Raw genomic sequence first — 12,375 nt, forward strand, 5'->3', positions numbered from 1 at the left:
CGGGGTGTGGAAGTGCTTTCCGCGGGGGAGTGTGCCTTGCTTGTTTGTGAGAGAAGAGGCTCGTTGCACTGCAAAGGATGTGTGGCGACGGCCTTGACGTATTGGAACTGCGGATAGTGTCACCCTGGAGCCTCGTTGTGTGCACACTGCGTGCACCGCAGTGTGATTGGACGAACAATGGGGCGAGAGGGATGCTGGGGATGCTTTTAGGTACGTGCGGGGCCGTTGGAAGGGGGGTCGGTGGAGATTCGGCTGAGAAAGAAGACCAAATTCTAACCTTTGACTCGTAGTTTGATGTCCGTGTAAATACTTTCCGTTCTATCGCTTGCCTGCTCTATCTTAAATAAACAGTTGACCCCTTTGCAATCAGCGTCACTGGCTTGCCTACTGTAACGTGACTTCGCGACATCCACAACATCTTCAAGTTTCCCTCACTGACATCGAGGCGAACATCAACCAGCACCAACTGGCCCTACTGTCTTTTCTAATCCTGTGGCCTCGAGCGGCCAGTCGCACGGCAATATTGCATGAATTTGCAGGCTATTTCATGCTCAGAGAAACACTTTTATGTAGCACACATTGAGCAGCAGAAAGCTGTATTGGGAGTTTTTCATGTCGCTCTACGATTTTTCATGAACACTTTTCATCTAATTATAATATTTGACAAGGTGATTAATAAATTAAGAATGGTTATCTAAGTAGGCAGAATGAAAAAAATAATTTGAGTATCTCCAAGCGACGGCAAACAATGTTACCCTGGGTATGTCCAGCTACGTGGCATTTCCGTATTTTTAAACTCTGGTTAAACTTAGCTGGGACACCCTGTATAGTGAAGTGATAATACAGAGGCCTGTTGTGGAGCCACAGCATGGCATGATGAAGCATGCTATGCTACCTGTGCGAACTCCTTGGAATGCCAGCAGTTTATTCATTTGCGATATAGACAGATGACATCCACTAAACTGGATGGCCGATAGCACTAAGGATTGATGAACATCATTGAACCTATAAAACCCTCTTCACATTTTTCTCAAGCACAATAGCACCACCTTGACCTGCAGAGTGCTCTAGCCATGGCTGATATATTGCTTTGAGATTGTAAACTTGAAATATTCTTCCCTTACTTTTGAAGAAGGTGGATACTATTATTCATACAAACAAAATATTTGATGGACATTGAAAATGTTCTTAGCATTATCAAACATCAACATATTTGGCATACATATTTGGCCCTATATGATCGATACCCAACATGCCCTTCATGTCTGAAATATTTGGCAAGGCGTGTTGTTCTAGCGTTCTCTTCAAATTACTTGACTTCCTGAACCTGCTACAACATTGCGGTGTTGGTGCTACGAACACGCGCAGCAGAGTAAGCAGCCTGTGCTGCCAAATGTGCCAGCTGAAGAATGTGGTCTTGTGTCTTGGATAAGAAAATGAATCGCGTTGTAATATTTTGGGCTGCCTGTTTTTCTTTAGTAACTAAGGTTGGTTGTTCCGAATGTAGAAAAATGATACTGCTTTAGAATCTTAATGCTACAACTAGTACGACCCTTTTGAATGCAGAGTGGGAGGAGGCCCTACAAACATTACGAATTTTGAAAACTTTTGAGATGTACTAAAGGGAGCCTTTTTGTTAGCTAAATCACTTTTACATGCGTACCTGCCAACTCTCACAAATTTCTTGTAATGTTTACAAATTTGGGCTTGTTTTACGATCTTATGAGTAATGCATCAGGTTTTTATGAAAAATAAATTCCTTTAGCAAAAAAAAAAGTATCGCTCATGGGCCCCCGAACCGTCCATTGGAATTTCCAAAGCAGGCAAGATCAGCAACAGCAAGTTCGCTAAAAAAGCTATCGTTGTCTAAAAACATTATGTTTCATGTCAGAATTTGCTGTGCCATGTTTGTTGCTGCTCATGTGCTTTGTCTAAATGTAAATCATCTTTAGTAAACTTCATATCTATCTTCTGAACAAACTTTTAAAAGAATGCAAGCTATTCCCCACCTTTTACCATAAAATTTTATGAATTCTAAAGTCCACAGGTTGGCAGGCATAGTTCTACTTGTTACTCTCACTTTGGAAGTAAAATATGAGTTATGTCTTTTGTCTCCATGCTGTACCTGAGTAAGTGTGAAACAAACTGACATATTATTTGTTCTTGACAACCTGCAGGAAAACATGAGGCTACAAGAAGAAGTGCTAGCATCTCAAGAAAGGGAGCACCAGTGTCTCAACCTCCAGATGGAGATGGACATCCTCGAAGATGACAAGCAAGTGTTCGCTCTGTTATTATTATGGTGTCTGCCTCGTCAACTCACTGGAAAAAGCGCCTTCATAACCCGAACAAGGTTTTTTTTGCAGTGCAGGTCAGCAGTGAAGTGTAATCTACATAACCATTTTTCTGAACTGCAAAATTTACATCTGTGTCTGAAGTTCAGTGTGGAAGCAACACAAGACGGTATGAAAAAGACACATAATTCATCTTCTGCATGAAATGCCAACATGAATCCTTACAAACTGGCTCAGTTCACTTTTTTTACTGAGCATGCTGGATGTTGGACCTTTGGTCAAACAAAGGCAGCTGAACATTGTTACATCAGTTTTCTGCCTGTAGTGAAACTTGTGTGATAGACATCATTCGCACATTTCTTTAAAGCTTAGCTTTTTAATGCTTATCTCTTCTACTGAAAAAAGTGACTGTAATCACCTGGAAAAGGCTGAATGTAGATTGACATGATGTTACCACTTTCAAAGTGCATGCAGTTAAAATTATGTATTCAAACCTTTACAGGTTACTTGGGCAAACTATTGTATGAAATAAATAAGCAGAACAAACAGAAGAAAAGGAATGTTTGCAGTAGCATGTTGAATAGGGCTGGTTGGTACATTATGGAGCTTGAAGGTAACAGTGCTAAAAAAAAGCAGGATGATGATGAGAGTAGACAAACACGATGCTGACCAACAAATTTTTATTGCATGTCAACATCGATACTATATGCTGTAAATACAATCAGTAGAAGGGACAACAAATGAACAATGACATAAGTATCACCATTAACAGTGCAATCTCCCGTGCTGGATAGGTTCATAATTTCATTGTGGAATAGCAGTAGCGAATGCACATTGAAACAATTTTCACCACTTTTTGGATGGCAAAGGCTTCAAAAGTTTGTGTTCCCGTAGTTTAGGTATTTTGTTGTTTAGGTATTTTGTAGGTATTATATAGGTATTTACGGAAAACTGCACACTCAACAAGCATGAGTTTACAGTTAAATTTCTTGCAATGCCCAGCCAGTGGCTGTTTAAGGAACCTTTTAGCAAGTACACATGCTCTCGAAGTCTATGATTAATACATCGGTCCATCTGGCCAATGTAGCAATGCCCACAGAAAAGTGGCATTCAGTAGATCACAGACCCAGACATTCGACAAATTGTTGAGCATGCATTATTTTTTTGCAGCATGGTTTTCAACCACCTCGGTTGACTCTCTTGTAAATGCCAGGAAACTTATTGTGTGCGTTAAGACGATTCGTACTCTAGCTTTATGTGCCACTTTCTTTCATTTAAGCAAGACCTAGTGATGTGAATATAAGGTATGATGGCAATGCTTGTATACTGATCCTTCTTCTCTTTCCTATCGTTTTTTGGTAATTTCTCAGTGACTCAGTATATTCTCAATGAGGCAGAACAGAAAGGTTTTAGTTTTGGATACTAATTATAACCAACCGGACAATCACGAACTTATTGACGAGATATTTGGCGAGTTTTTTTTTTTCTGAAATGAAGCAACCAATTCTGACATCTGAAGTTCCCTATCACTTGAGACATGCAATTACATTTTAGCAGTGACCAGATGTGCTGACAGTGCGTTCTTGAAGGGGCCCATTCCTTGAAGGAGGCCTACTTCCTGATATGTAGTGCACTCCTTGTTAGTACAACGTCGCATTGCAAAATCATATCTCTGGGCAGCATTTTCAAGATCTTGCAATCACAAAGTCAATGCCAGCTTCCAAATTCAAGTGCGAAAGTTACGTCAAGCAGGTTTTCCATTGGGATTGAGAAGCACTGCTGTCATTCCTTATGTATTTACATCATAATGTCTTGTGTGACAAAAAAGTAGCTTGAAAAGCCAGAGCACAAAACGCCTTTAAGAGGAAGCTTTAGCTCAGGTCCAACTCCGATACCACCTATTGAAATAACTGTAAAACACAGAAATGCTTTTGTGAGAAAACCCCTTGGCTTATTTTAATGAAACTTATTGCCTTTGAGAGAGAATTAAATTCTATTGACTGTAGGAAGCAGAATTTTTATTTAAGTCCTGAATATTAAAAAACAGTTGCCAAAAATTGGTAAGGTAGAAAAATAAAAACACGCTTTTTAGATATCTGTAACTCTCCACCAAGAACAGATATCACAGTTCCGTAAACTGCATCTGCTAGAACATCCGAAGTGGACAAATTGACAAATCTCTTGAGCGTCGCTCAATCATATCGTAATAATATGTTCATTTATATCTTACGTGAATTCTTTTACAATGTTTACAAGAGTTTTGCACAAAGTCCTACTCGCATATTACAGTGAAGCTGTTTATGGCTAGGTTCTGGCGGATCTAATCTCCATGGACATAGACCAACTATTTCCACTGCTGACGCTTCTTTCCCAAATTGTGTCTACGCCATGTGCAAAATGCCGACAACGCGACCTGTCACCAAGGCTGCAAAGCGTAGACAGTCTCAGGCGAGCACTATTCCCATTAGTGCCTATGCACGTGCTGTGATGTTTACTTTCTTGATCGCAATTTAACACTTCTGTCAGCCTTCAGCGATGCCTCAAAACAACTGTTGTGTAGTTGGGCGCTTTAACACTTAAGAAAACTCGTCATGCACACACTTAGTTTTCAATGCTGCTTCGCGAGCAAGAGTGATGGTGGCGGTGGAGTGACGGTGGCGGTTATCTGCTTTGGCCTCAAGTGTTTCACTGATGCCACCATAAAAAAAAAGTTGTGAGGTTTCACATCCCAAAACCACAATTCGGTTATGAGGCACACCATAACGGGGGTCTCCCGAAAGTTGAACCACCTGGGGTTCTTTAAGGTGCACCTAAATATAAGCCCACGGATGTTTTCGCATTTCACCCTCGTCAAAATGCGTCCACCCTGGCCGGGATTCGGTCCCGTAACCACTGCACCGATCGTGCAACCACCTGCCATTTATCACAGTGTTTGCAAGGCAATAATTATGATACTCACGAAATAAATGATGATAGCTGGGATCTTTGAGTAGATGTCTCTTTATTCGCCTAATACTAAACTCATAATAGTCAAATTCAACATAGCAAAACCAACCATGGCACCAGCTTCGTTGGACTTCCCTCTTCACAGGATGGAAGGGCTCTGAATTTTTAGTGCTGTAATTAGGGTCCATGTATAATACATCAATTTTGTCTGCTTTAGATGTACTATTAATGCAACCTACTGAATTGTGGCATTACATTTTATTGCAGAGTTACACAGTTGTAAACTTGATAGTTTCGTTGTCCAAGGATTTGCACCCTTCAGCAGTGTTTAGTATTAAAACATTGACAACCTACATCAAAAATTCCGCTTTCAAGTCACTAGATTATAACTTTTTCTTTTAAAGACAACAAGCTGTATCAAATTTAGTGCACTTGTTGCCAAGAAAAACGATTGCTCCTTTCCCATGTATTTAGATAGGAACCCCTGTCTAACGCTTCCTCTTGTGTATGCTACAAGCTTTCTGACTTTTGCTAAAAACTCACCAGAAATTGTGCAATGCGACACTGGAAGGACAAGCTTGAGCAATAATTTGTTGAATGTCAAACGCTGTGATCTACCTAATGACGCGTAGCTGAAGGCATTGCTACATCGGCCAGATGGGTCGATCTATTAATGATAGACTTGGAGAGCATGCACACTCACTAAAAGGTTTGTTTAACTGCCGTCTAGCCGAACACTGCAAGAAATGTAGCTGTAAACCCATGGTTACTAAGTGTGCAGCTTTAGGCAAATGCGGTATCTTGAATAACACAAACATAAAATACTTGAAGCCTTTGCCATCCATAAAAGTGGTGAAAATTGTGTCGGCATGCATTCGCTATCTCTACGATGCAATGAAATGATGTGCAGTCACGTGCAATATGACTTGCAACACGGGTGTCCGTGGTCGAAAGGGCTCCAAGATTGTACGGCTGCGCAGACACAGGGTAAGACCTAAACACAGCTTCAATCAGTGGTACTTATTAAACTGCTATTTCACACGTTAGAGATGCTGCACAGCACTGTAGCACCTTCTACTACAAATAAGGGTGTTGCAAGTCATATTGCAAGTGACTGTACCTATCCAGCACAGCGCGTTGCACTGTTAACGATGATATCTTCTGTCCTCGTTGGAAAACAAACTTCTAAGAAAATTTTCTACTGATTATAAATACAATATATAATGATATTGACAAGCAATAAAAATTCCTTGTTAGTCAGCACCGTGTTTGTCTCCTTTAGTCATTGTCCTGTTTTTTAGCGCTGTTACCTTCAAGGGAAGTTCAGTTTCTCGAGTCGCACCAAAATTTACTTCATCCTATCGATAATTTGTTATCTGTGTTCGATATATTGAGGTTCAACTACTACACCAATTGTTGTGTATAGTGCAGGAAGCCAATAATTTTGGTCAAAATATTGCTTGCTCTTTCTCTAAACTTCTGGTCATCCGTGTCACTTTTCGTGTTTTATTGACAGGCAGGGAAGCGTTGTTGCCTTTGGACATATCTTATGATGTGTCACAGCTAATCAGTGCATCTAGCAGGACCAAATACATCCTCATTAATGGTATTATTGTTCACTCTGAGTTTGCTAAATCAAAGTTTTGAATGACCATCTTGAAAAGTCTAATGACTGCAGTGTTGTATTTATAAGCTTGAGTCCAATCTTCTGGTCTTGAGTCTGCTCAAGTTGTACTGCCTCCTTTATAGTGGAGAGTGCTGCCATCTTTAAAGTTAGCTTTTTTGTATAGCCAGTGCTTTTACTGTTCCAGTTATGTTGGCATGTACTATCTTCATGAATTCTCTTCGCAGTTCAATTTATGCTGATGGCACCTAAGGCTTATGTGCTCACAATGTGGAATTATCTTGGTGTAGGCTGAGGTATTGTCATTCTTAGCATTGGTTGTTTCTTCTAAATTGTAATTTGTATGTGCACATCACTGAGTCAAGTTTTTAGTGGTTGAGTGAAACAAAGGTAAAAGTTGGAAATGGGGTGTGATGACCATCAGGTTTAGTGAAGGTAACGATGTGCTTTGTTCAGGATGAGCTAAAGTAAGCCAACAGCTGCTGTGAACCCTCATAAAATAAACAGGGAAATCTTGTGCCTAGTAGGAAAGTGGTTGCATCTACTCACTGTAAACAATACGATTCTTTCAATGCTGTGGTGCTGCTCCAGCCCTTTCATTGTGCCACCTAATTTTGGAGGTCATGTCAACACCAAGGGTGAGTGTGGTGGCAAACAGAGCATTGCAAGCATCCCGTTGCATCAGGGCTGCTTCCAGTGCAGTGAAAATGACAAAAAAAAAGGAAGAGAACCTTTAAAGGCATGGTGTGGGTGACATTTGGCAGCTGATGATTCCTCTTGTATGAGATGGATTCAACAACTTTTAAAGAAAAGAAAGCATAATGCATGCCTTTCTTGCAAAAGTGCTTTTAGTATGGTGAAATCTTATCACCAAGGATAAATGAATGTCATTGTAGCGGCATTTGCAAAGTTTTGAGACTCATTCCAACTCTCTTGGTCATCTGCTATGCTGCTACATCGGCCACCACAACAAGTAACCGCTTACGAGGTGACCAAGCGAACTGGAGTGAGTGTCAAAACATCGCAATATCCTGCTCCCACATGACGCATACTGTTTCATGATGCAGTATCCTCCTGGGAAATGAAATCAAAACTGGCTGTAGAAAAGCTATTATATTACATTATTTATGCCACTTCTAGGCTTGTCACTACTTTTTCTAGAGTTTACAAGTCTAGCGCCTTAATTTAACACAAAAAATGAATAGTCCAAAATATAATGTCAGTACCCCTTTAATCATAGTTCAAATGCAATTGTACTGTGTGGTGAGCCCTTGATACGAATTGAACGCTTGGTAGACAGAGCTGTAACAAATTGTAATAGACATTTGTAAATTGTAATAGACATTTGTAAAATAAAGGGTGAAAGAGAATAATATTGCACAACTTTCATTTTCTAAGAATTAAGTTTCACATTCCAATATATAATTTCTGAAAACCCATGTACATCATAGCCAATGTTAGGTATTGGTAAGAAAAACTGTCGTGAATTGTGCTCATGCATACAAGAAAGACAGAAATTCACAGGAAGATGGAGGCATAAAGTGAATAACAGGGGTCAGTTATGGAATGTCAGGGGAGCTAACCAGGGAAATCTTGTCTGCAGTAAGAAAGCAGTGGCATCAGGTGATGGTAAACAATATCATTGGTTCAACATCATGACCCGGTGGTGCTGCGACAGCTCTTCATCACGCCATCCGATTTCTCAGCCACACATTGTCATCAATATTCTTACTGATGTTAAAGATACTTTGAGATTAATAAAAACACATGTTAGTGGAATTAGTTGCAGCTAAATGGCACAATCGTCACAGAGCACCTTGATTGTAGAACTTCTGCTTATTATCATGCAGAGCTCTTTTCGAAGTGCAGACACAGGTGAAATGTCATGGTTTACTGACACCGGCACTTCTCTCGTGCAGGCGCCTGTGCTCAAACTGCAGGCTGCTAAATAGGCTGGAGCGCTGCGAGGAGCCCGAGGAAGAGCTTGCAGAACTCGACCACTTTTCCATGGTTCAACTTAAAGATGGCCTTGTGGTTTACGGGGACCAAGACAGCTTACCCGATGTTGTTGATTCACGACCTGTCACGCAGAGCCAAGATGCCGAAAGCCAGGTGTCGCTACTGAGTGAACTGGATGCACAGTACCGCCTCCTTATTGACAAATACGAAGCACTGCTAGATGCACGATGCCGGTCGCTGGGTTTAGATGGGCCAGTCACAGAACCCACCTGGGCTGACACCAAGTCTGCCAGTCCTGTCTCGGCTTTGAAGAAGAACGACTACCCATCGCTTTCAACAGGAAGTGATGCAGAGTCGGCAGAATCCGGTGAGGTGTCACTCTCCTCTGGCTTCTCAGAAATGACTACAGAACGAGTATTCACCGACCAGGCTGTTCAAACTGACACAGCATCAGCTGAAGCGAGAAGGCAGTTGGCTTTAGATTTAACTGCAATCAAAAACCAAGGTTCCAATGATCCACTGGGGCAGCATTTTTCACACAGCCCGCCGGAATACAAGAAATTGTTCGCTGAGATCTTTGCAGTGCTGAAGCGGACAGTGACGGATGGGGCCATCGTAGAAAAGGCTGACTTGTCACCCGCTGCAGAAACGGCGATAGTGGCTTCCTGTTGCAAGGCAGCTGCAACTGCTAGATCTTCGAGTCCAAAAGCAAGCCGCACACCACCACCGCGCAAGTTGAACACCCACTTGGACATTAGTAAACTATGTGACGTGGCACCAGGACCAGCCTGCCCAACAGAGGAGGTCAAGTATCGTCTACCAGGTGGCATCACCTATGCCGAAGCGGTTCGAAAGGGTCGGCTATTGCGCAAGGGGACCACAGAGCGCAGAACAGCGAGGAAGTGAAAATGTGGGACTTGGCAGCACTGCTTCAAAAAAGATTTGCGAGGGAGGCCGTCTTTTAAATCATTACGTTTTTAAGCTCTCAGGACGAGAAATCAAAGTGAGAAGAGAAAGAACATATTGTGCAGGCACAGCGCCAAAATTAAATTTTGGTGCACCAACAGAGTGACCACAATAGATGGATTGAAGCATTCGGCACTGAAAAAGTCAAGCAGAATGCTTTGTAGATAGTGTCTTCACATGTGTTTTAAACAGAGGCCCTTTATAAGAAAATGTGAAAAGTAATTTAATATTTTATTTGCATAGCGTACCTCAGCAATGTTACAGTTAAGGTGGATACGGTGAACACTGTTGTGTGCAATGTGAAGAATATCGCTCAAACTTACGTACGAGTCTGTTATTACTAAGTCATCGTTGTGTACCATTGTGTACGTAGATTCTTAAAGTGCTCAGCCTTCTGTGAACACTTCAGGCAGGACTCTTATGCTATTCTTTACATGATTAATACAGGGCATAAAAGGTCACCGTGCACCACAGATATCTACCCTGAGTCAGCCTTAGGCATTGGGCAGCAAACATAGAAATGACGAACTCACTTTATGCTTAGTTTTTAATTCTCACATGTGGGACAGGAAAAAGCTTTGATTGCATCTTAACCTTAACTTCCTTTCTCTTTCTCACTGCACCGGTGATTACATGAATGATATCATGAGTGGCAAAGAGGTTGTAGTTTTTGTACTCAACTTTCTTCAGGTATTTATGTATGCTATCTTTACTTTTGCTGGTTCTCCTCCCGTATTTTAACTTTTTTTTTTGGCTGCACTGTGCTTTGTTAGTCACTTTGGAATTTGTTTTGCTCAAAAATATGGCACAAAAGGGGTCATGCTGCATGACGACTTTGATACTCTTTCATTTATAAGTGGCAACATCTACATTGAAGTGAAAGATTTGAGGGCAGCTTGTTCATTCCGATTCTTCGTGTATTAAGTTCAATCTTGACTCATTTACAGCAAGTTCGCTGAACATCTCAGACAGCAATTACTGCCATTTGATTTGTTTGCTGACTGTTTTGAAGTCTTAAAAACACTCATATTTACACTAATTCAAGGAATCTCTCGTGACAACACATGTTGGGGCAGAACTGCAATGCATTCCTTGTTGGTTTTCTAGGCCGAGCACCTGTGGCTAGGATGTTATAATTGTTAGTTCCTAAGGCACAGGTATTTAAAGAAAACAAGGCACCAAAAGTAGTATTATATGGCTGGCATATTTGCCACCTTTTTTGACCATGTGAAACACTGGTTGCTGTTTGTGTACATAAAACAGAAGAAGCATCTGTATGTTCATGGAAACAACAATGAGAACATGTATGTGTAAATATAATAGGTTTGTGAATGCTTTTAAGAAGTCCCAGAGTGCCAATGCAGGATTTGCCAAGCATATTTTTGTTTGATGCAAAGTTGAAATGTGGGAATTATATCAAAGTTGTACTTTTGTCATTGTTTCAAAGCATATCCACCTTTTTTTAAGGTGCAGGAATCGGACTTGTACAAACACATGTAAACCGTGTAAATCTTGAAAATAAAGCTATACAACATTTTAATTTGCAGTTGACCCATTTCCAGCATCCAGACAGTGGAAAAATCTGCCAGCTACACTGGCCTTCAAACTATTGTGAGCTTTCATTATTTATGCAAAAGTGGATGCATCAAATTTTAACTTGCATCGTTGAATAAGAAAGAAAAGTAAGCTAAATAACATGAAAGCAAGAAATCGGCAGATTCCACGCATATGGGAGCATTGGTGATAAGAGAGGCCTTCTTTGATGTTTATCAAAATGTTGAAGCAAATGTTATGCAAACATAACGCTAATGACGTAAATGCATTGCTGTGTTTGTGCAAATGCAAAATGGTCATGTAAAATGCAACACAGTGATCGAAATGTTCAAGAGAGGTGGTGCTCATATCAACGTGACATGGTTACACATTAGATATATTTACAAATGATCATGTTCTGTAGCACACTTTGCAGCGTAAGAGTCAAAGAAGGCTTTGTTTTAAGAAAATTAGCAGTTGCACCTAAAGGCGAAGCATTGAATGCGATAACAAGCTTTAATGTTGTGCTTGAGCTTCTCTCATGGTGTTCCAACAAAACCTGAATGCAATATGGTGTGACAACTGAGTGACAACTGATAAGTGACAACTGCTGTACAGCAGCAACAGCACCCTGGCAGATACCAGCACATAACAGTTAACACTGATTCGATGAGCGCTGGCATGCAGCTTTGTTACCGGTGTCGTACCTCGATGGTGCTTGAGATGAGACCGACAGAAAACAGTCAGCGTTTGTCAGCTCCCAGTGAAGGGATGAGGTAGATTTAACTTTGCATTTACTTTCTCCTCCACTCAAGCTGAAGGGCGTGTCTGAGGGCTTGCTCAAAAAAGTTCTCAACAAGATTGCATTTTATGGTGCAGATTGTTCAGTATAGCACTTGGCACTGTCACTTGCTTGATTTTGAAGCAGAAAAAAAAGTCCATGTTGGCTTCGTCTGCCCTTCCCGAATGCAGCCCCGCACGATCCATACAAACAAATCTCCAAGGCCATGCTTTTCCGTCATGAAAACGCTGAAAGATAGCTGCCATGTTTTA

At 41.0% G+C, this 12,375-nt stretch overlaps 1 protein-coding gene across 5 annotated transcripts in view; it reads left to right on the forward strand.

The window, feature by feature from the left end:
- Window positions 1-11,329, forward strand: part of LOC135918956 (cerebellar degeneration-related protein 2-like) — a 146,805-nt gene extending 135,476 nt beyond the window's left edge. For all 5 annotated transcript variants that reach the window (XM_065452671.1, XM_065452672.1, XM_065452674.1 and 2 more), the window contains 2 exons: window positions 2,178-2,275; window positions 8,784-11,329. In XM_065452671.1, the coding sequence (XP_065308743.1) occupies window positions 2,178-2,275; window positions 8,784-9,729 (1,044 nt within the window). In that variant the 3' untranslated portion in view covers window positions 9,730-11,329. The remainder of the gene's footprint in view (window positions 1-2,177; window positions 2,276-8,783) is intronic.
- The last annotated feature ends 1,046 nt before the right edge of the window (window positions 11,330-12,375 follow it).

This window comes from Dermacentor albipictus, chromosome 8, assembly GCF_038994185.2.
Source record: "Dermacentor albipictus isolate Rhodes 1998 colony chromosome 8, USDA_Dalb.pri_finalv2, whole genome shotgun sequence".
Classification (NCBI taxonomy): domain Eukaryota; kingdom Metazoa; phylum Arthropoda; class Arachnida; order Ixodida; family Ixodidae; genus Dermacentor; species Dermacentor albipictus.